This window comes from Myxine glutinosa, chromosome 1 (assembly GCF_964187855.1).
Source record: "Myxine glutinosa chromosome 1, kmMyxGlut1.1, whole genome shotgun sequence".
NCBI lineage: Eukaryota > Metazoa > Chordata > Myxini > Myxiniformes > Myxinidae > Myxine > Myxine glutinosa.
Window position 1 is genome coordinate 346,682,482 of NC_136261.1, and position 23,525 is coordinate 346,706,006.

General features: G+C 48.5%; 3 protein-coding genes across 9 annotated transcripts in view; 2 read left to right on the forward strand and 1 right to left on the reverse strand.

Annotated features, from left to right (window-relative positions):
• UBLCP1 (ubiquitin like domain containing CTD phosphatase 1) overlaps positions 1–2,620 on the forward strand; it is a 76,671-nt gene extending 74,051 nt beyond the window's left edge. For both annotated transcript variants that reach the window (XM_068098436.2, XM_078769871.1), the window contains exon 11: positions 1,363–2,620. In XM_068098436.2, coding sequence (XP_067954537.1) covers positions 1,363–1,390 — 28 coding nt within the window. In that variant the 3' untranslated portion in view covers positions 1,391–2,620. The remainder of the gene's footprint in view (positions 1–1,362) is intronic.
• On the reverse strand, positions 1,728–11,577 carry BCCIP (BRCA2 and CDKN1A interacting protein). 5 transcript variants are annotated; one of them, XM_078769872.1, is made up of 8 exons: positions 11,309–11,577; positions 8,345–8,528; positions 8,091–8,165; positions 7,908–7,988; positions 6,549–6,638; positions 5,329–5,516; positions 3,048–3,216; positions 1,728–2,961 (listed from the first exon to the last, which is right to left on the reverse strand). In XM_078769872.1, exons 2-8 carry the CDS (start codon positions 8,501–8,503, stop codon positions 2,791–2,793), a joined length of 933 nt encoding a protein of 310 aa, XP_078625998.1. In that variant the 5' UTR covers positions 8,504–8,528; positions 11,309–11,577; the 3' UTR covers positions 1,728–2,790. The 5 variants fall into 5 exon arrangements, with proteins under 5 accessions (XP_078625998.1, XP_078626000.1, XP_067954549.1 ...); XM_078769874.1 differs by lacking the exon at positions 11,309–11,577 and adding an exon at positions 9,760–9,851; XM_068098448.2 differs by lacking the exon at positions 11,309–11,577 and adding an exon at positions 9,808–9,829.
• The window catches only part of LOC137413001 (cytoplasmic polyadenylation element-binding protein 2), a 162,375-nt gene continuing 149,034 nt past the window's right edge, over positions 10,185–23,525 (forward strand). The window contains exon 1 of one of the 2 annotated variants that reach the window (XM_068098366.2): positions 10,185–11,760. In XM_068098366.2, the coding sequence (XP_067954467.2) occupies positions 10,543–11,760 (1,218 nt within the window). In that variant the 5' untranslated portion in view covers positions 10,185–10,542. The remainder of the gene's footprint in view (positions 11,761–23,525) is intronic. The other variant, XM_068098376.2, reaches the window with a different exon arrangement.

The following is a 23,525-nucleotide window of genomic DNA, read 5'->3' on the forward strand; positions in this document are numbered from 1 at the left end:
TTTGTAGTTAATGAGCCTAATTAACTCAGGAGATCATAACGATCATTTTGGCGTATCGCATTCCACATCAGAAAGCTCCAGTAGCACTCCACAAAAAAACATGCCTCTCACACACAGTCCATTTATAGTCGATAGTATAGATGATGAACAATTGACAATGCCAACAGCACCACGAGTCTTTTTTGTGGGATTGAAGAGAGTGAGGGAGTTTGTTCCAGACGTGGGAGAAAAGGGGAATGAAAGAGTGAAGGTGAGCAGTCTTGATTTTGGCAGTTTAACCATAAGAGGTTTGCAGGCAGATCTTGTGCGACCTGTAGGAATATTTGGGGGACAGAGCACAGAGAGAGCTGGAGGGGGGGGAGGGGGGGGAGGGGCAAGGCCGGAGAGGAGTCGGTAGAAGACAGAAAGACCACCAACCTGCCTGCGGTGAGTAAGTGAAAGGCCCTTGGAGTTAGCTTCATCGCGGGAGATTCCAATGATTCTGAAAGCTTTGGTTTCAACAGCGTGAAGCCGAGCTAGGTGTGAGGCAGGAGCACTGGCCAAGAGGGGAGAACAGTATTTCATTGAGCTGCGGATGAAAGCCTTGTATGTGGTGAGGAGCTCAGGTGTGCCAAAGAAGGACTTCGCACGACGGAGGATGCCCAGTCGGCGACAGGCTTTGGAGGCCAGATTTGAAATGTGGTTTTCCCAGGAAAGATCATGGCAGATAGTGAGACCCAAAAGCTTGAGTGACAGAACTTCTTGGAGAGGATTATTCAGAAAGTGGATGGGAGGGTTGTCCAGTTGGTCTTTTCGGAGAGACATCGTAAGAGTGTGAGATTTGTCAGGATTGTAAGACGTGTTCCACTTGTTTGACCAGTCTTTGATTTTGTCCAGGTCTGCCGAGAGTGAGGAGGCTGCAGACTGCCGATCTGAGGGATGAGGAATGGAGCGGCAGAGAGTGGAGTCATCAGCAAAAAGATAGAGAGGATTTTCCAGAGTCAGAGAAATCATTGATGAAGACCAGAAAAAGCACAGGGCCCAGAACACTACCTTGGAGAACTCCAGCCTTAACAGGAAGGGGAGATGAGAGAAACCCATTCAGGGCCACACATTTACTACGGCTAGTCTGTTGCCCTTCTGTCCCCGTCCCCCACGTTGATGTGAAATAGCAATGGCAATGCCTGATTAATGATTATCAAATCTGATAGATTTTCAATATACAGCATGACTTTTGAATAAGCTATTTTCCCCAATCTGTCCAATTGAAAATACCTGCAAAATAACTGTATGCAGCTCTGCTTCTGTGCTATCGAAGCGCTTTCCATTTGAGGATAGTTTCTCGTTTTCGCCACACATTCAACTTTGACTTTGCTTTGGCAGGTATTCATGCAAGAATGAGGAAGATTAATTAGCATGGGCTGACCATCTGTACCATCAAGCAGCTTCCACCCATTCGACCTCTTCGAACAGCAACCGGTGAACCTCAATGGGTCTGGTATTCTAGTTCAGATTGCACTGATTAGTTACGAAACTTTTATTTTATTTCCTCATTCTTTCACCTATCCTTGGTTTAACAAAATGTCTCCAATTTGATTTCTCTTTTGTTTTCGGAGACGTCTAAGCATTAGTGTTTTTGTTCTCTTGGGGAAACGTATCCATGTCGGTTTGGAAGGGAGAGGTAGTCTGTCTGGCTGCATAACATGTCACCTGCCCCCCAGCATGTTACAAACAAAACTTTCAGGAACTATGATTGTTTTTTTATTGAAACGTTCACCATTGTTTAATAGTTATATAAACAAGGTTGTCCATACAAAAACGAAAGTGTATCGTACTCGAAATGAATCGTCATTCGAACCACAATGTTCCATTTGTTACCAGAATTGTTTGCAATTCCCCAATTCCACCTTGCACGATATATAGATATATGGTGACCAAATTAATGGCGATTCTTTAAACATTTAATCTCGTATATATAGTCTTCCTCAAAATCCCTTTATGATATTGGGGTGAGAGGTTGATTGGTACCAAGCCATCTCTGTCTATCAATCCCTCTTCACATAACCCTTCCATCCCAACCAGTCGACCAACCTACCCTTTTTTTTTTCTTTTTTATTATTCTGCTTTGCTCTTTCAACAAATTCGCTCTCTTTGGAAGTCTATCTTCCTCCATCCAGACAAAATGCCCTCCCTCCCCATTTAACTGACTATCAATCTTACCGTCAAGTCCATCTGCACACCGATCTTAATTTCGTCCATCCTCCTGACCCCAAAAACTTCTGTCTGTATAAATGACTCAATTGTGCAAAAGACAAACGCTGTCATACTTTGAAACACACTAAACTTGTTTTTTTTTTTTTTTTTAATGAAGATGGTCTCAAAACAAATTGTACAGCCTTCCAAAATGCTTGACAGGGATCATTTTTACTTTTAGCTATGCTGCTGTCTTCTTTGTAGAAAAACCTTTTTCATTCAGTTTACATTACAATGTACACCACCCCCCCTGCTCTCACAATGAATGCTGCATCATAGAATATGTAATTTGACAATATGTTATGTTACTGTTATTTACTTCAGATGTGGTGTTACGAGTCCAAAGTCTGTTCAAATGCGAGAATTAAAGTTTGAAGGTATTTCCAAAGTGTCATCTCTCTCTCTCTCTCTCTCTCTCACTATGCAAATGACAGTTATAAAAATCCACCTTTAAACCACATGTCCCACAATCTTAAATTCAAAACTCGACCATCAACGACCTCCATTATTGCAGCCGATACTCGCTCTCATTTGCAGCCACGTATCCTTCCATCGGTTTCAACCCGCTAGCATTTCTGCCATGCATGCCACGGCACTGGCAAATTTGGTGACTGGTAACAGCAGCACATCGCGCCAAGGCTCCATAGTCGGATCGTCGTAGGACCAACGGCCACCGAGGCACGAGTCACCTTCGCCACGGACAGGGTAGCTGTACTTCATCTCGACCAGCTGCAGAGGAAAGGGGATTGGAACATAGATCACAATGAATGGGTGGGATCGTACTGGTCTATCATTCGATTTGAGCGAAAACCTACCTCGTCAAAGTTCTCTTCCTCAGCATTCAGGTAAGTTGTCTCTGTTTTAGTCTTGCAGACATTTTTCTGTGACTCTCCTTTGGTTACTCGGCAGGTTTTGCGAATCAACAACAGGTAATAACAGGAACCACAGTGACGGCCAAACTTCTTGGCATCTGCCAACTCTGATCTGGAATGGAGAAGGGCTTCGATTGGCATCATCCTTTTAACCTCATACCATCAGGCTACAATCCATCCTGGTGTTGGCTTAGCGGTTAGGGTGCCAGCTTGGGATCCTCGGATCCTGGGTTCGAATCCCGGTCGATCGCTGAATTAACACCAGGGGGGTTGACTCAGCCTGTCATCCTTCTGAGGTCGGCAAATTGAGTACCAGTTCACTGGTAATTCCCTGTGTGTCGCAAGAGGCGACTAACAGGGTTGGTGGCAGGAAGGGCATCCGGCCATAAAACATTGCTTCAAAAAGGGGACCACGGTGCCCGAAAAAGGCCAACCCCTGCTCTGCGGGGAAAAAAGGTGGTTCATCAGGCTACAATCCCAGGATAGTCTCAGCAGTTGAAAAATATTTTTTAGATCGGTGGAATTGTCAACTCCATTTCAGATACGCCAGTAAAGATTAGAAAAGTTATACAGCATACATCTTAACTATATATGTGAGGTGTGAGTGTGAAGTACAAAAATGACGAGAAACAAGGAAATGAGGCCATATGGCCCACCATTGCCATGGTGCAAGGGCTAATTTTTCCTACAGCTTTTAACATCAATATTGATGGTTTACTAAAGTCTAAATGACCAGACTTTGATTGCGTGACCCAGCTTGTGCACACACACACACATTCTTAATTGACCATTCATGTGAAAGCACCTGTAAATGGCTGTCACAAAATTGTTGGGGTGGCAGGGTAGCGCCTCATTCAATTATACAGATCTTGTTTCTGGAATGATTGCACTTTGGTAAACAAAAAGCCAAAACGAATTGTTCTTCTTTCATGGCCACAATTAGTCCCACTGTAGGGTCGGTCGGTCCAAGTCTTGGAAGTCATTCAATCAAAGGGGAACTTTGGCCCAAGTCTTTCACGAACCGTCTGATCCAGATTACCTTTTGACTAAGCAGGTTAGAGCAGAAATTTGTAATTTGTCCAGGGTGCAGGGTTCATGCACCCCATGCACAAACCAGTCATGCCTAAAGATGCAAGTTGGTGCAGGAGGAGTCCATAATCATCATGTACCATGCCCTATGCAGAGCTTGGGTGTTGCTGAGGCAGTTACTGGGCTACAATCCTGGTCGGGTCGCCCATTCGACTCAGGAAGTCGGGGCAGGAATTTGTCCAAGCAAACTACTGTTCAAAGGACACCGAGGGATCTTTAACGTTCACCAACCAATGCTGGCATACGTCCATCCGCTGGATGCCAGTTTAACGTCCATCCGATGGACGGCACACACATTGATGAATCACCCTGCCTGTGAAACACCGGGATCACAGTTTATAGCTGGGTCGGGATTCAAACCCAGGCTGGACAGCAACGGTGTGTGTAAGAAAAAAAACAAAAGAACCACCTTTAGAGGCCATTTTTCCCCACAGAGCAGGGGTTGGCCTTTTTCAGGCACCATGGTCCCCTTTTTGAAGCAGTTTTATGGCCGGATGCCCTTCCTGCCACCAAACCTGTTAGTCACCTCTTGCGACACACAGGGAATTACCAGTGAACTGGTACTCGATTTGCCGACTTCGGAATGAAGACAGGCTGAGTCAACCCCCCTGGCGTTAATTCAGCGATCGACTGGGATTCAAACCCAGGTTCCTATGATCCCAAGCCGGCACCCTAACCCGCTAAGTCAACACCAGGTGTGTGTGCATTACAAAAATTGTTTTGATACTAGTGGTGTCAGTGAACACCCTTCCCCCTCCCCTCTCCCCCTCAAAAGGAAAAAAAATAATCACAAGCTACTTGTTTTTTTTACGAGTCATGACTGAATAATCTGTTCGCCCCTTTAAATGTAGATTTGAAACTCCTGAGAAAGTCTTTACCATGATCAATTCCAATTACCAGCACAACTAGTTTATATGCCAATACAAAACAACAGGCATTAAGGCCATTTTCCCTGCAAGAGCAGGGGTTGGCCTTGTGGGCCCCATGACAATCATGGTTCCCTGTTTGAGGCAATGTTTTTATGGCCGGATGCCCTTCCTGACGCCAACCCTTAGTCGCCTCTTACGATGAGCAGCCAATACAAAGCATGAATCATACAACTTCCATCTTACTAATGTATTGCCAAATCACTTACAGAAGCTGTTTATACAGAGGCAGAGCAGCTTGCGGTGGGACGTTGAGAAACCTCTCCGACAGCAGGAGCCCAACAGGACGGCTCGCGTCGGTTAGAACCGCTTTGAATCGGGCAGCAAGGCCCGGTGGGCTGTGTGCCTCGCAGCGAGACACAAGAAAGCTGCAGAGCTGCTCCAAACAGCTCAAACTCTGTAAAGGCAAAGTAGACAAATTGGAATCTCCCGTGATGAAGCTAACTCCGAAGGCCTTTCACTCACTCACCGCAGGCAGGTTGGTGGTCTTTCTGTCTTCTACCGACTCCTCTCCGGCCTTGCTCCCTCAGCTCCCTCTGTGCTCTGTCCCCCAAATATTCCTACAGGTCGCACAAGATCTACCAGCAACCCTCTTATGGTGAAACTGCCAAAATCAAGACTCTCTGCTCACCTTCACTCTTTCATTCCCCTTTTCTCCCGCCTCTGGAACAAACTGCCTCACTCTCTTCAATCCCACTCCTCCCTCCAGGTCTTTAAAACAGCTGTTCACCACCACCTATCTTCCCCCATCCAAAACCTTGATCTTTTCTATCCCCACTAATTCACCCCAGATCCACTTTTTTGAAATTCCAACTTCTTTCCTGGAAGTCCTTGCAGTGTCCGTGTTTTATACCTCTCCCACCACTCCTCCCCCTTTCCCATGCCCCTCCCCCCCCCAAGCCCTCTCCCTCCCACAGATCTCTTGATGTCCCTGATCTCAAATGTTTTTGTGTCCTTCCCCCTCTCTCCCCATCTTGTCTACCACTCCCCTTATGTTTTATGTGTCGGTTGACTTTTTGTGTGATTAATGTCAGCTCTTTCACGAGCCTCGATCTTGTATACAAAAAAATAAAAAAAGACGGTGACACAAGGCTTATTTTATCTGAAAGTTAACAGGTATACAAGTACAAGATCGAGGCAACACACAGAGCACTGTCTAGACAAAAATAAACAAACAAAGATGTCTGGTTGCCACAACATATTCAGTTACACATGATTTAACCTTGAGATTTTTATGTCAAGCCAACCTGAGCAGAAGCAGAAATTCCCTTAAGTTTCAGCCAAAACTTTATGCTTCTGTTTGGTGGACTGGTTCCTCACACCTGCCAACTATATGCATGACAAATCCCAAAACAATGCAAACTGCACTTTATTTGAAGACAAGTGCAAATCGATTGTGAAACGTTTTCACATGCACACCTGAACGTACCTTTCTGTTTGCGAGAGAGATTAATGTTGTTAGACCAAACACAACTCCACCATCATCTTCGTCCTCGCTGTCTCCCGAAACCACAGCTTGCTGTTAAAACGAATGAAAGGACGTCAAGGTACTTGAAAAGGACACACTCGCATTGCAATTTGTGTATACTACTCTCTTCTGGACTTGGGATGAACTAACTTTCCAACCCACCTCTCCTGTTCCTCTTCTGACCATGTTATTGTCAAGGCCCACATCTTTCTGGCTATTGTGAGGGCACAATCTCAATGACAGAATATGGCTGTTTGCACAGGGCAACCAGCAGTTATTTCACTCTACCTCTCGCAAAAGTATTGGACTACCATCTCCACAGCACATGATATTGAAGTAAAGCGAGTACTTGGGATACTTTCACAAAGGTCTGTTCTCCCTCACACATCAGTATATCCCATCCCATGTGCAGCTATCCTATCCATCCTTTCAGCTCTGGTACAGGGAATCTTTTGGCAAGGCAGATGCAATCAAGAAGCTTGCTTTCTCAACATCGAGGAAAACCTGATTAACAGCAATTTTAGGTCACTTTGTAAGGTTTGCAACAGGTGTCTGCATCCTGATGCAACCTTCAAAATGTATTGCCAATCAAGTTTGAACTCTCTAACCAGTCTGCTTCCTCAAAGTCATGGTGGAACTTTGTAAAGTCCATGTCAGGTGTATGGTCCCCTTCCGGCCCAGCCCTCATCTCAAATAACCACTCAACCTCTGCTCGAGATGAGATTGTCTCAACTCGGTGTTTTCCCTCAAATCTTTGGGCTGGTGCCACATGCAGAATAAAACACCTCTCCTGGATTCTGCGGAATCTAAATCGCTCAACATTACTTACATCTCTCGTGATGAGGCCGAAGCACAAAGCATGCTACTCTCATATCACAGACAGATCTGTGGCACATGTTATTTTTAATCGGCCCTCCTTCAATTATAGCTCTCTTTGGCTCTCGGCCCTCTCCAGCTCTTCTAGCATGCGCACACTCTTCTAGTAATCTCCTACTGTAAACTCCCAAAATCCATGGTTCCCAGTTCCCACCCACCTCCACTTTTCGGTTGCACTGCGCTCCCGTTTGTACAACTGGCCGTCTTCTCGGACCTCATGCAAGTACCGTACCACCACCACCCCATGTCATCCCCCAACGCAACCTGTGATCTCTTCTCCTCCCATTAACCCTACCAAACCCAACACTCTGACTTGCAGGTTAGTTTCCTCTCCACTCCTGTACTTTTCATTCATTCATTCCCTTGCTTAGTGCATCCACTTGTGGCATCACTCCCTCACGTTCAATATGCTGTCACATTCCCCCACCTCACCTCACCACTTACCTTCAGTACACTGCCAATATAATTCTGTTGCACAATGAGGTCGGCCAACTCGGCCAGGTCTATAGGTGCTTTGAGAAACAGCTGCAAGAAGAAAATGCACACCACGTCAAACAAGAATAAACTGGTATAGGGATGGGCGTGGTATAGGGATGGGCGTGGTTTAGCGTGGGCGTGGCTTCGTACCTGACGTAAGAGCTGCTTTATACCCGGAATGTCTCCGTCTAGAGGTGTATGTGCTTCAAAGTCCACCATTACCTCCTATCGTAAAAGATGCAATACAACTCACGGATACATTTCATCGTCGGTATTTTTATTCAAAGTTTCCGTTTTTGTTAAATTTAAAATCATTATTTTATTGTTCATATTTCCAGCATGGCGAAGTTTCTGCATTTAGAATAAGGAGCGATCCAAAAGCACGTGTTCCCCCACACACTCACCAGTCCAATTTCGGAGTCGCTGTCGCTATCGTCCGAACTTTCTGCATCCTCGTTCTTCTCTCCCTCGTCTTCCCCCTCATTCTCCATTTCTTCCGTTTCCTCGGCGTTCCGTTCTTCATCAGGCAGATCCAACACCCTCTGCTTCCTTTGACTCGCCATAGCACAGTAGCACTGAGCGCTGAGCCTAAGTTATATCAACGAATCCTTCAATTCTCATTCTTTTCCTTTAAATCCTACATTTTATTTCATTTTTAACTCAAAGCTGATATATGTAACTGTTTTAATAAGATAAATAAATGGTACACTACTGACGTATGTCAAAAATGTAATGACACCGCCTCATAGTCATAGGTGACACATACGTTGTTGAAAACGACTGTATGTAACTATTAATTTTTTAACATAATTAAGATGTACATAAGTGGTTAAAAGAATATTATATTACAAAAAATGAAAGCTCATTAATTTTTTAAAATGTAAAGGCAACTTCCGCTAAAAGCCACGCCTGCATGTACAACTTCCGGTAAAAGCCACGCCTGCATGTATAGCTTCCGCTAAAAGCCAAGCCTGCATGTATAACTTCCGGTAAAAGCCACGCCTGCATGTACAACCTCCGGTAAAAGCTACGCCCACATCCGTGTCGCGTTTACTTTGACGTCCAATACACTGTACTTTTAAAATGCGAGCCATTCAACTTTGTTCGAGATAATTATAAATATATATATACAGTATATATATATATTTTTTCAAATAAATACAAGAACCATATCAAAGGTATTGGCTAAAAAACCCCGATCTTTTAACATGTCCATTGTATTTAAAATACAATTTATATATTATTTATTTCGTTGTAGGACAGTTTTTTTTTTCATCCTTTCGGTATACTAAAAGCGATCGTTATTTGCTCGTCACCTGGTTAGTGCAATAAGTTAGAGCTCATGTGCATCCTCTAAGTTAGAGCTCATGTGCATCCTCTTTAAAAAGCCGAGTCACTTGGGCGGGACCAAACTTCTCACCTGTTTTAATTTCACAGAGTACGAATGCCTTGAGGGTATAATTACGCACCGCTTACGATGCGCACGTGGAGTATTTCCGCCTTCAGGGCGGGATGTATTTCGAAAACTCGTGATAGAAACGCATTGCCCGCAGCTGATTGCTGTTTGCCAAATCGAGGTTACCAAAACATTTACATTATTTTATACATTGATATATTTACAAAACCGGCACACGGCGCCAATATTTATCTGGCAATCGTTTGTGAGCAAAAAGGCCATATTAGGTGTAATATGACGAAACAAAGTCAAAACGATTCATGAATTGACGTTTTTTTGTTGCAGATGTTTTGAGTACAGTGTCAGTAGTTTGAAAGCATGTGGAGGTTATTAAGTTAATCGGTTTCATAAACATAACAGTACGTTTAACCGTCGTGAAGAGGATCCCTCCATTGACCTCACATCACCTACCTGCGACATTTAACCCCACTTGACCTCACACTTCCTGCCTAATCGGGCCGCATCCCAATTTAATAATCCTCAGCTCCCTGTGGTAAATGATTTTCTTTAAATTAAATTAAATAATAAACGTTTCTTGGAAGCCGTGATCGAACGACCGGAAGTAGAAATGAGCGGGGATACGTGTGAATGACATTCAGGAGCTGTTATATATTTAATTTGTTTATTTATTTGATTTCTGGGGTTTTTTAATTTTATTTTATTTTTTGCTCCGTTCGGTTTTGAAGACTGAAATGGGGTCGTGGAGCTTGTGGGGGGTGACGAGGTAACAAATCGTAGCGTCGAAGAGCAATCCGGGAAGCCTGGAAGAGTGGAAGGGAGGTGCGAGTAGGCAAGGTGAGTGACCTGATTGGTCGCGCACAAGGCGAGTAGTGACAGCGGTCGACTTTAGGTGAGGGGAGGTGAGTGACCAGATTTGGTAACGTGCGAGGAGGGTGAGTGACTGAGTGTGGAGGGACGACGCTTCCTCGGCGCCGGCGCGCGCGAGCTGTCGCTTCCTCTGAGGTGAAGAGAATTCGTGAGGTGGAGGAACTCGGGGGAGGTCGTGTTGTTTGTCCCTCTTCAGGCAAAACCTCCATTTAAAATCCTCACGGATCTAGCCAGTGCCCCCATCTTTCCCCCGAACTGCGGACCCTTCCCCCTTCGGCGGTTCGTGTCGCTCTTAGCCTCGAAATCACCGTCCCCGAAATGGGAGATTTCTGCCTGGCGTCCGAATTGGTATCTCCGTCCACGTCTCCAGAGTCTTCGTCGTCGTCGTCGCAGGAGCAGCACAAGCGACAGCCGGATGAAGACGGGCAGCAGAAACAACATATCGAGTCGAAGGGACAACAACAACAACAGCAGCAGCAACGTAAACGGTTCCAACATGAACAAGATGAACAGACGGATCGACCGGAATTGAGGAACCAATTGCAGTGTGACGAAGACCCCGGGGTCCAGCTGTCCCCCGAGTCTCCTCCAATCGAGTCTTTAGAACCCCGGGACGAGTCCCTGGTGGAGTCCTTGCTCCTGGAGCCGCGAACCATCTTGGGCTTTGATGAAAGGCCCTTAGGTGCTGCTTCCGTGGATTCCTTCGATTCCTGGGCGGCCCAACCGGTCTTGCCCAATAGTAAGGACCCGTCGACGACCTACATGACCAACGGTGCGGTCATCTTCACAAACTTTCCCGGCAACAGAGTCTATGGAAGCCCCTACGCAGCACAACAACCGCCTGACCTTCAAGTACAGCAACATCGACAGTTCCAACGACAGTCGCAAAAGCATCTTCAAAATAGACAGCAGCAAGACCTGCAGGCTCATTACCCCCAACAGCAGCAGCAAGACCTTCAACCCCATTACCAGCAGCAGCAGCAACAACAGCAGCAGCAGCATTCCCAAATGAGTCCTTACCAACAACAACAGCGGCTAAACAACCGACAGTCGCTGCAGCAGCAGCAGATGAATCGAACCTCACCTGTTGGCTCTCAACCATGTTTTGGTCTTCAACAATTCCCTGGCCCACTGTCACAGCAACAGCAGCACCAAGAAGCCATGAAGGCGGCTGTATCTGCTTGGTCACAGCCCTGGGTGGCCTGGAGTAGTGGTGGTGGTGGTGGTAGTGGTAGTAATAATAGTGCTGGTGATAGTGGTGGCTGTGTTGGAGGTATGACTTCTCTTGCTCCACAATTAGTAAGGAGGGGTCTTCAGCCTGCGTACTCCATGGTCTCACCCCCTGGCTTGCCTGCAATGGGTGCTGTGGTTTCTTCATTGGAAAAGAATTATCAGGTCTATGGCGGCGGCGGTGGTGGTGGTGGCGGTGTTATAGGTCAACCGAAGTTTGGTCGGTCGTTGTATGGGAAAGGCTGCTGGGTGGATGACAATGCGTACACCTCTGATGGGAACACCAACACACTCTTACCTTTCCAGGTTTGTCTTCTTTACCTGGACATTCTCCTGTTTTATTCCTTTGCCTCATTATTGAATATTAATCAATCTTGAGAATTCCTTGCCTTTATTATGAATTGTAGTTGTTTTTGATTTGTAGAATTGGTAATCCCCTTTTTTCTTTTGCTGTGTGCACTTTCATGCTTTCTGTCTTTGTTTGCGTTGAGGTTGGAATTTTATTTGGAATTTTTTTTCCAGTTATCCAAAGCCCGTCATTTCAGTTCCAGTCTTTTTATATATATATATATATATATATATATATATATTTTTTTTTTTTAGATATATATATATATATATATATATTTTCTTTTATATATACATATATATATATATATTTTTTTTTTATATATATATATATATATTTTTTAATTTATTTATATATATATATTTATATATATATGTATATTTATTTATATGTATTGGGGCGCGGGATCGAGTTTGCCCATCGGTGGAATTAGAGGGTGGCCGCAAAATGAAAAGGACCGAAGCTCATTTCTTTACACAACGCAGATATTACTAGGGAAAATGGCCTACTCTTACACATACTATGACATAACTAATACTCTAAGTGGGCCTACGTGTTGATTGTGGACTAACAATGGGGGGCAAACCTTTAGCCTTTAATGATGTCATATATACAAATCTCAGAACCGTATCACTGCCCCCCTCCTTCGCCAGGCTCATCCCCGAGCCGAACCCACACAAGTGAGAATGACCGGTTCTGAGCAAGGTTCAGGACTACTCTTTAAATTTCGTGTGACACTTAGGTGTGGTTCCCCTCTACATTTAACCTAACACCCTGTGTGTGACAGTTTTACAACACTAAATATGTCTCATCTACTGCGTTGAGTGTGTTGTGTACTAACTAACAGACTCACACCCACGGCTAACCGAATTGCGGAAAGAATTCTCAAACTAAACACAAAGCCGGTGGGGAGCATGTTATTTACAAGACTAATCTACTTATTTACATCTCTATAACCCAGGACCTGTTCTTTTGTGGGAATGAAATTTGAAGGAGAGAAACACAATGCACTGCACTGCACCAATACACCAAAATAATGCACAAATATGCACAATCATGCACAATCATCATTTCAATAATAAATGGCACATTTGCTGCTTGGCTGCTGCTGGGCTGCTGCTTCTTGCGTCTTCCTGCTTCGTCTTTTGTGTGCCATAATTCAACTTGAAGTCTTCCTTCCTGACACACCGGAATAAATAAAAATGCACAACCGTGTCCGTTTTTATTTATTAGCAGGGCCAATCTCATGGTCCATCTGCGTGACCTTGACGCCACTTAAAAAAAAACAGTGGTCCGCAGGGCAAGGTAATGTTTGCAGCAAATGTCTGCTCAGCCAAGATGCCAGGCCACAGAATGTGTGGTCCACAGGGTGTATTGGTGCAGCAAGAGGTAGCAGGAGTACCGCACAAGTGTGGCAACGTGCCGCAGCACAGTTCATGGTTCCTGCACACTCCCCTCAACAAAAAAAAATGGGTCCATGGGTGGGGAGGAAAGACAAAGCAGAGTTCGGCAAGGAAAGGGCGCAAAGGTACACATCAAAACAAGGCAATGCAACATGAGGGGCGCGGGAGAGCGAGCAGAGAAAGATCGTCCCGAGCCGTACGTCTACACTGTCAGCCTCAAATCGAACCCCCCATCTCAGCCAACACGACCTTTGCCCCTCCCCGTATTTACAATTTACAAATTCGTCTCTACGTCTTGTCTCTTCTATCCCCCCTCTATGCCAAATTCGTCATCCAATCCCTCCCAAGAAGGAAGAGATGGAATACCACAATATCACACTCACGTCATGATGCGTCTTTACCATCCAAACATTTGCAAAACCTGGTGTGGAGTTCTGTCTCCTTGGTGAGTGGATGTGGATGGTGCGAAGAGATTGTCATCCTAACTATACTCTAATAACATTAACTCCTTTAAACTACCCGGGGTCATGCCCTGCCAATTGGCATCTTTAAACTATGTGGTTCTAAAAACCAATTCCCATTGACCCACCCTGTGGTGCCCTCCAATTTGGGTCTCACTCCCCAATTTTTCTTACTGTGCCTTCGCACAATTTCGGGGCTGGGTCGTGTGGCTCCACTAGCAGGTCTACCTACCTGCGGCCCTCCGCCACTGAAGTCGCCACCCGAGCTTACCTTGCTCCCTGCGACTACCTAAATTGGGGAAGGCCCCTCCTGGCTCTCTCACCCCTCTGATGCCCTCTCTGGCATTGGGCTACCCGGGTCCTTCTCCTGGATCCTCGGGCCCCACTGAACACTACTCACGACCCTAACTGGCTCCCAGAGCCTACCTGCGGCCTCACCTGGCTGACAGACTACCAGTGGCGGGGTGCCCCAATAACCATACGCACAAACAAAGCCCACACGCCCAGCCATTCCACAGACTCATACACCCATCCAAGCACTTCCTACGACTTCCTGCACCACAGGTGTCAATATCCAAACGATTTACCTCAGCCCTCTACCTGACTTTTAAACTACCCACCCCGGGTATCCGTGAAGGGGTCCATCTCCCCCCATTCACTTCTTCGCACCATGCATTCCACACCTTCTACTTCACACCAAGCATTCCACACTACTCATTCCACACCATTTATTCCACACACCAAGCTCTCTTGCACACCTCTTGTGCTCTTACACCTGTTCCCCACTTACACACCATGCAAGTGAATTCACTTCAACACTCTCCATTCGTCCTCAATACACCACTCATACACTACTACACACACACAGCATCATCTAACTGACTACTTTCCCCTAATACTCGTGCTTTCCCGTCTTCCCTTACACTAAGCACTTCCCTCGTCATTATCATCCATCTAATCTCTCTACGTCCCCTCGACCTGTACAAAAGTCACTACTTAAATCTCATGTCTCCTATTGTCATCTCTCTATAATGCAAGCAATCTCTGTGTATGTCTGTGACCGCTGTTTCTCGACAACCACTGGTCCGATCTAAGTGAAACTTGCCAGGTATATTGCTGGGGACCTGAGGATGTGCCTTTTCAAGGTTTGCTATTAATCGGACAAGTGGTTACCAAGTTATGGCCATTTATTTAGCAAACACATACGTTTTGTACGTGAACGAAGGAAGAGCGAAGGACGAGAGCGAAGGAACGGCGAAGGACGAGAGCGAAGACCGAAGGAACGGCGAAGGACGAGAGCGAAGACCGAAGGAACGATGAAAGTTTTAATTTTGCTTTGCACGTACGGTCAAGCTACAGCGAAGGAACCGCATATGTTTGTTGTTTCTGCCTCGCGGTTTGAAAAATTGAAGAATTGGCCATTAAAACTAATTTGCGATTAATCGTAACTGCGATATGCGAACTTCCGGACAGTATCGTAACTGCGATATGCGAACTTCCGGACAGTGCGGCCTTATTTTTGGTACGTACGTCAACGTACGTATGTCCACGTACTTACCTCCCCGCATGTACGGGCACGCACTAGTCTCTCTAAATCCCTAACAATATCCTAGCCCGCCCTCGGCTAGTTTACACTGCCACCCCATAATCTAAAGCTCATGTGCCCCCAATGAATGAATGAGGGATGGTAGATGTACCATCCCTCTACATCGGACACCATTCCCCATGTATCACCCCCCAGTCCTCTGCACTATGAGCCCCCGTCATTAGAGGTACTGGGTCCTGCCTCGGCCTCTAAAGCCGAGGCGATCCATGAGGGCGCCTGCTCGCCGGTGGAGGGACTTATCCGGTCGGCGTGGACGATCCGAGGGAGGGCTCATGGCCACATTTTGATCTTAATGACCACGTCACAAATTTGCGCCAGGATGACCCCCCGGGTCTTGCCAGGGTGAGGTGAGTTTGGGACACCTACCCTTCCGCCTCTGGGGATTGAAGACCCAAATCTTCATCCCCGGAGCGTACTGACTCCCCTGGCTCCGGTGGTCGTAACTGCGCTTCATCTTGGCACCCGCCAGCTGAAGCTGGCGGCGTGCGAAGGCATGGACCCGCTCCATGCCTTCCTCCAGGTGACGTGCATAGCCTTCCCCCGGCGGCTTATCAGTGGTCTCTGGCACGGGACCGCATAGCAGGTCGGCGGGAGCCCGCAACTCCCGCCCATACATAAGCAACGCTGGACTGCATGCGATGGCCCCGTGCTGGCTAGTTCGGTAGGCCATTAACAAATACGGGAGATGTTCGTCCCAGTCGTCCTGACGGGTGGTGGTAAACAATGCCAACTGTTGAACCAGGGTTCGGTTAAATCTTTCCACCATCCCGTCAGATTGTGGTCTTAAGGGCGTTGTCCTTGTTTTCCTAATTGACAGGAGCCTGCACACATCTTTTAATAATTGACTTTCAAAATTTCGACCATGGTCGGTGTGCAGCTCCTCCGGAATCCCATGCCGACATACAAATCCTTCCACGAAGGCCTGTGCGACCACCCCGGCTTCTTGGTTGGGGAGGGCATAGGCCTCCGGCCACTTGGTGAAATAGTCCATTACAACAAGGATGTACTTGTTACCTTGGCGGGTGCGGGGTAGTGGTCCTAGAATATCCATAGCCACCCGCTCAAGGGGGGCCCCCACCTGGTGTAATTGAAGGGGGACCCTCATCCTCCGTGCTGGTCCCTTTTTAGCAGTACAGGCGTCGCATCTCTGACACCTGTCCTGTATATCGCGCTCCATATGTACCCAATAGAACCTCCGGCGGACCCGAGATGTAGTCTTTGTCGTGCCCAAATGGCCGCCGGAGCGGGTACCATGCACCTGCTGTAATATTGTGTTCTTAAATTTATCTGGAACTATCACCAGCCAGGAAGTTTTCTCAGCGGGAATCTCTACCCATTTGCGGTACAAGATGTTACCTTTCAATGCCAGGGTTTGCCACTGAGCCCAATATGCCTTTGTTGGCACCCCGAGGGGGGTGACCTCTTCCCCATTAGGTCTTCTCCCTAATCGAACCCATTCGTACACCGGTCCCAGTGCAGGATCCTCCCGCTGGGCCTTGCTCCAAGCCAAAGTTCCAAATTCTTAATCCGCGGTTAGTGGCAAAATTGGCCCTCTCACCCGGGTTGCACTGACTACGAGAGTAGGGGTCGAGTCTGCCAATTGCTCCCTCTCCTCGTGTCTCGCACAAAATTTACAGTTTTCCCCCAAACAAGGACGTCGAGAGAGTGCCTCGGCATTCCCATGGGCCTTCCCGGCCCTATGGGTCACATTGAAATCGTACTGCTGCAACTTTTCCAACCACCTTGCAATTTGGCCCTCAGGTTCCTTGAACCAGAGGAGCCATTGCAGGGAGGAATGGTCAGTTCGAACCAGAAATTTCCGCCCGTACAAGTACGGGTGGAAATGGCTCATGGCAGCCAGCATAGCCAATAACTCTTTACGAGTGACGCAATAATTTTGCTCGGGCCTACTCATGGCCCGACTATAATACGCGATCACTCTCTCCACGCCCCCCTGTCTGGGACAAAACTGCGCCCAATCCTTCCTGGCTTGCATCCATGTCCAGGGTAAATGTCCCGTCACTAGTGGGGTAAGCTAGAATGGGTGCGGATGTCAAACACCCCTTCAATGCTAGGAAGGCCTCCTGGCACTCCCTTGTCCAATTAAATCTCGTCCCCTTCTCCGTAAGCCGGTGAAGGGTCGGGCCAACTCTGCAAATTTTGCCGCAAAACGCCGGTAGTAGGAGCAGAGTCCCAAAAATCCCCGTACCTCCTTGATGGTACGTGGTGCGGGCCACTCTACCGCTGTAATTTTGCCTGGGTCTGTTTTTACCCCCTCGCGACCAATGACATGACCTAGATAGGCCACCTCTCTAGCAAACAAAGTGCACTTACTCGGGCTCAGCTTTAGCCCTGCCTGTCTGAGGCACCCAAACACCTGGTCCAAATTAGCTATGGCCTTGGGGAATGTTTTAGCATGCACCAGGACGTCATCCAGGTACACCAGGCATGACTGCCATGGCATGCCGCCCAGTACATGCTCCATCAATCGTTCAAAGGTGGCGGGGGCGTTACACAAACCAAACGGCATCACAGTGAACTGATACAGCCCCTTACCTGTGGAAAATGCCGTTTTCTCCTTCCCTGCCCTATCCATCTCCACCTGCCAATACCCACTCTTGAGGTCCAAGGTTGAGAACCAATTTGAGCCTGCAACGGCATCGAGGGTATCGTCAATTCTTGGCAGGGGATATGAGTCTTTGAGTGTCACGTTGTTTAGTTGGCGATAGTCTACGCAGAAACGCGTGGTCCCATCTTTCTTTTTGACCAACACAACAGGTGACATCCAAGGACTTCCCAAGGGCTCGATGATATCTGCATCGAGCATCTTTTCTACCTGCTCATCAGCCTCCTCCCTCTTGCTCCAAGGGAGCCGTCGGGCGGGCTGACGAATAGGCTGGGCCTCACCGGTGTGGATCTGATGTTGCACCAGGCCCGTACGTCCAATATCCTCGGAGGACAAGGAGAAGATGTCCAAATGGGTTTCAATCAATTAGTGTAAGGCCTCCCTCTGGGTCTCCTCCAACACTACACTATTCCTGTTTACCATTTCACAAATGGGATCGGGCCAATTCCTATCATCTTCTAGAGATTCCCTCCGGGGCCGGCTCGGCTGGATGTTCTCGACCCTCACTGGCGCGACTTCATTAACTGGGGTGCAGCCGGCTATCTTCCTGCACCGTCCTATAGTGCGTGGTTCCGTACTAATATTAATTACTCGGACGGCCACCACCGGCCCGTCCGTTTTTGCGAGGGTGCGGCCCACGACTAAACCCGGGATGGACTGCGCTGCCACCGGTTCGACTAGACCGCAGGACTCCTGCCATGTTGGGCGAGCTAGCCATCGGGCCGGCACTATTGCCTCGACCCTTGGGGGAATGGTCACGGCCTCAGAAGCCTCCAGCTCCGTCCTTTCGGCCGTGCTCATCCCGCCCAATGGCAGCTCATATATTCCCATTTGCAGGGTCCCCCGGCACAAATCGATTTTACAACCACTGGCAGTCAACAAATCCAACCCGATTAGGCATGGGTCGCACACTTCTGCCACCCAAACTTCTATCTCCCTCTTTACCGATCCTAACTTGAGGGTTACAAAACTACGCCCTATGATGGGGGACGTTACCGCGGTAGCCAGCTGCAAACTATGATTTTCCAGACGCTGGATTTTATCCCAGCTGTCTGCACTCGAATTAAGGATCACAGGGCTGATGATCGTGGCGCTAGCTCCTGTGTCCACTCCCGCGCTCTACCCCCACGCCGGCAATTTTGCACCGAATTGTCAAGCTACGTGTACCAATTTGGCCACAATATATGACCTGTCGCGTCAATGAGGGCTCTTCACCATCCCCTACTACCGAGCACAGCCCTGCATGCTCGGCACATATTAGTCTCCCGGGCCCTGGCGGGGGGGTGTCTGGGGTCGGCTAGCCCGACCAGTTCGAGGCGGAGTTGATGGTCCCGGCTGACAGGGTCCGTCCCGGCACGGGGCTCGGCACTCCCACGCACGGTGACCCAGCCGGCTACAATTAAAGCACCTCACCTGGTAAGGTGCTTGCCTCCGGAATTCCAAATTGCCCCCCTGAAGGTCCTAATTGGGGCATTTGTCCGTGGCCTACCGTGTGCCACCTCCGGAGCCGCCTGCCATGGTCCACATCCCACCAGGCGCTGGTCCACCAACCTTCGGACCATGCTTTCCAGGTCAGGGCCCCTTTTGGGGGCGGACCCTCTCAGGGGCCCGCCACCAGCCACGGGCCCTACCTGTCGCACCGCCACTGCATGGCGCTAGCTTCCCCGGGCCAGGGGCCTCGCTGCTTCCCAACGGGTCGCAGCGTCGGCCGCCTCGCTCAAGGTCCGCGGGCGCCACATGGCGAGCTGTTGCCGAAACTCGGGGTCCGGGAAGGCCTGGATGAAATGGTCCAGCGCCAGGCTTTCCTGGGAGGTCGCGGCCATGTCCGCGTGTGCGATCCCCACTGCGCGGCGAATGTCATACGCTAGCTCCCCGATGGTTTCCTGGGGCTTTCTTTTTCGCTCCGCGAGCTGAGCTTTAACAAGCTTGCTCTGCTGTTCAATGCCAAAACGATTTATTAAGGCCGCACGGAGATCTGGCAGGGTGATAGCACCCAGTGGTAAGGCCGTCAGAACCTCCGCCGCCGCGCAGTGCCCCCACAAGGTGTACCCCACCTTCGTCTGGGTTCCAGCTGTTACCCCTACACACATGGTCGAATTGCGCCAGGTATGCCCTCAGGTCACTCTTGCTGTCATACGGCGCGAGTGGAACCTTATGGCTGCCCGAAGGCCGGACCCCGTGCGTCGCTCCCTGCGGAATTAACGCGGGGCCGAACCGTTCGGGCCCCCACAGTACACTACTCCCTGGGGGCTCGCGTGCATCCCCCGTCCCTCTGGACTACCCCGGTCGGTGTCGATGCTTGGGTCGCCTCGTCACAACCCGCTACCCATTCCATACTCGCACACCCCGGCTCACCAACACCTCTCGCACTCCCCATGGTCGGACATCCCTGCGCACACTCTCTCTCCACGCACTCCGGAACAGTCGCACACCTTACCATCGGCCTTTCACGAACGCCCGGGTCTATGCCCACTCCCAAGCTCGTCGAACCGCCCCTCACACCATATACATTTCCGACATTATCGCCACTCACCTCGGTGCTTCTTCCTCTACGCTTCTCCTCCGCTACCTGCAAAGTCTTTATTTGGTTAGCAAGCACGTCATCACGATGTGAACACAGACCTTGCACATATTCCAACACCTCCTCCTTTATTTATTTCTTAGTCTCCCTCCGTCTCTTTTTAATTTCACTCACCCCTCCTTCTACCTCCTCTAACTTTTGTTTCACCTCTTCTATTTCCCGGTGTGCCCCCACAATTTCTTCTTCTAAGGCCACCTTGGTCGTCTCTATATGGGTCCTGACTTCTCGTTCCCTTGCCCCCAACATCTCTACCACGTCATCCAACCTCTTTGTCAGCCCCTCGTGTACCATCTGACATTATTTTTTCGTAGCTATCAGTTTTTTTAATTCCTTTTTGTGCTGATTTCAGTCCCCCTATCACGTCGCTGTTCATACCCACTTGCTCCCTTAACTCCCGCTGTCCCACCGTCAGCTTTTCTACTTCCCGCGTCAACTCTGACCTGAGGGCGTACCTGGCGCAATTCGACCATGTGTGTAGGGGTAACAGCTGGAACCCGGACGAAGGTGGGGTACACCTTGTGGGGGCACTGCGCGGCGCGGAGGTTCTGACGGCCTTACCACCGGGAAGGCTGAAAAAGCTGAATGCCTCAACTCTGTGTTTGCCTCTAAATCTTGTGTCCCAAACCCATCCCTCTCTGTACCCACCATACCCAGTCGTACCCTGCTGCTCCTGGACTCCGTGTCCTTTCCTCCTGACAAGGTGGAAAAGTTTCTGTCAACCCTCGACTCTGATTCTGCAACTGGACCCGACGGCATCAGCCCACGGGTCCTAAAATCCTGCTCTGCTGCTCTATCTCACCCTCTCTCTGTTCTCTTCACCCTCTCTTTTGCTCAAGGTCAACTGCCATCTGCTTGGAAATCAGCCAACATCACCGCTTTGCACAAAAAAGGTGCAAAAACAGATCCTAGCAACTACAGACCAATCAGCCTTCTCCCAATTATCAGCAAAGTCATGGAATCCATCATTGCTTCGGATATGAAATCTTTCCTCTTCTCCAATGGCTTGATCTCTGGTCATCAATTTGGTTTCAGACCAGGTCACTCTACTCTGGACATGCTGCTTCTGCTGTCTCAACAATGGATGGAGGTCCTCAATGCCAAACAGGAAATTAGAGCTGTCTCCCTCGACATATCACGTGCCTTCGACACGGTCTGGCACCCCGCTCTGCTCACCAAACTCTCCTCCTTTGGTATCCATGGAAATCTCCACGCATGGCTGGCGGACTTCCTCTCTAGTCGTCGTCAACGTGTGGCCCTGAATGGGTTTCTCTCATCTCCTCTTCCTGTTCAGGCTGGAGTTCCCCAAGGCAGTGTTCTGGGCCCCGTGCTTTTTCTGGTCTTCATCAATGATCTCTCTGACTCTCTCGAAAATCCTCTCTATCTCTTTGCTGATGACTCCACTCTCTGCCGCTCCATTCCTCTTCCCTCAGATCGGCAGTCTGCTGCCTCCTCACTCTCTGAAGACCTGGACAAAATCACAGACTGGTCAAACAAGTGGAACATGTCTTTCAATCCTGACAAATCTCACACTCTTACTATGTCTCTCCGAAAAGCGACTGGACAACCCTCCCATCTACTTTCTCAACAATCCTCTCCAAGAAGTTCTGTCGCTCAAGATTTTGGGTCTCACTATCTGCCATGATCTTTCTTGGGAAAACCACATTTCCAAGCTGGCCTCCAAAGCCAGTCGCCGACTGGGCATCCTCCGTCGTGCGAAGTCCTTCCTCGGCACACCTGAGCTCCTCACCACATACAAGGCTTTCATCCGCAGCTCAATGGAATACTGTTCTCCCTCTGGGCCGGTGCTCCTGCCTCACACCTAGCTCGGCTTCACGCTGTTGAAACCAAAGCTTTCAGAATTATTGGAATCTCCCGCGATGAAGCTATCTCTGAGGGGCCTTTCACTCACTCACCGCAGGCAGGTAGGTGGTCTTTCTGTCTTCTACCGACTCCTCTCCGGCCTTGCACCCCCAGCTCTCTCTGTGCTCTGTCCCCAAATATTCCTACAGGTCGCACAAGATCTGCCAGCAACCCTCTGATGGTTAAACTGCCGAAATCTCGGCTCTCTGCTCACCTTCACTCTTTCATTCCTCTTTTCTCCCGCCTCTGGAACAAACTCCCTCACTCCCTTCAATCCCACTCCTCCTCCAGGTCTTTAAAACAGCTGTTCACCACCATCTCTTATCTTCCCCCATCCAAAACCTTGATCTTTTCTACCCCCGCTAATTCACCCCAGATCCACCTTGTTTGAAATTCCAACTTCTTTCCTGGAAGTCCTGGCAGTGTCCATATGTTTTATACCTCTCCCACCGCCCCCTTCCCATGCCCCCCCCCCCCCCAAAGCCCTCGCCCTCTCTCAGATCTCTCGATGTCTCCATGTCTCTCGGTCCCTGCTCTCAAATGTTGTGTTTGTGTCCTTCCCCCTCTCTCCCCATCTTGTCTACTGCTCCCGATGTTATATGTTTTATGTGTCGGTTTGTCTTTCTGTGTGATTAATGTTCGCTTCTTTCACGAGCCTCGATCTTGTATACAACAACAACAACAAAAAAAAAAAAAAAAAAAAAAACTCCTCTATACCCCCATGTAACCTAGCTGTACTCTTTCTCAACTCCTTCTCCTCGCCCTGCTTTACCTCGTCGCGTACCAATGCGACCTCTTCGCTCAACCCGCGCCTTATGTCCTCCCCCATCTCTTCTATTTCCCTCTTAGATGCCACCCTCATTTGTTCCAATTCGTTCTTTTGGGCATCCATTTAGCTTTACAGCCGTTTTTTACCTCTTCTAATTGCTCCCCCGTCTTATTTCCAACCCTTTTATTTTCCGGGTAGATTTGTCCCCCATTTCCTTCAATTGGCCCCCCATTTCCTTCAATTGGTCCCCCATTTTGTTTTCCAATTTATTTATTTCCTGGGTGGATTTGTCACTTTGGGCGTCCATCTTACCATTTACTTCATTGATTTCTGTTGGGCGCCCATCATTTTTTTTATTTCCCGAGTTTCTTTGGTGGATTTGTTACCCTGGGCGTCCAACTTCCTCATTATCCGGG

Excerpts from the sequence above, each read along its gene's own strand:
- BCCIP (XM_078769872.1), bottom strand. The coding sequence starts at position 8,503 with ATGGCGAGTCAAAGGAAGCAGAGGGTGTTGGATCTGCCTGATGAAGAA. Across the intron at positions 6,639-7,907 it reads ATATTGGCAGTGTACTGAAG|CAAGCTGTGGTTTCGGGAGA; the intron begins GTAAGTGGTGAG and ends TCGTTTTAACAG. Across the intron at positions 2,962-3,047 it reads AGGAAGAGAACTTTGACGAG|CTGGTCGAGATGAAGTACAG; the intron begins GTAGGTTTTCGC and ends TTTCCTCTGCAG.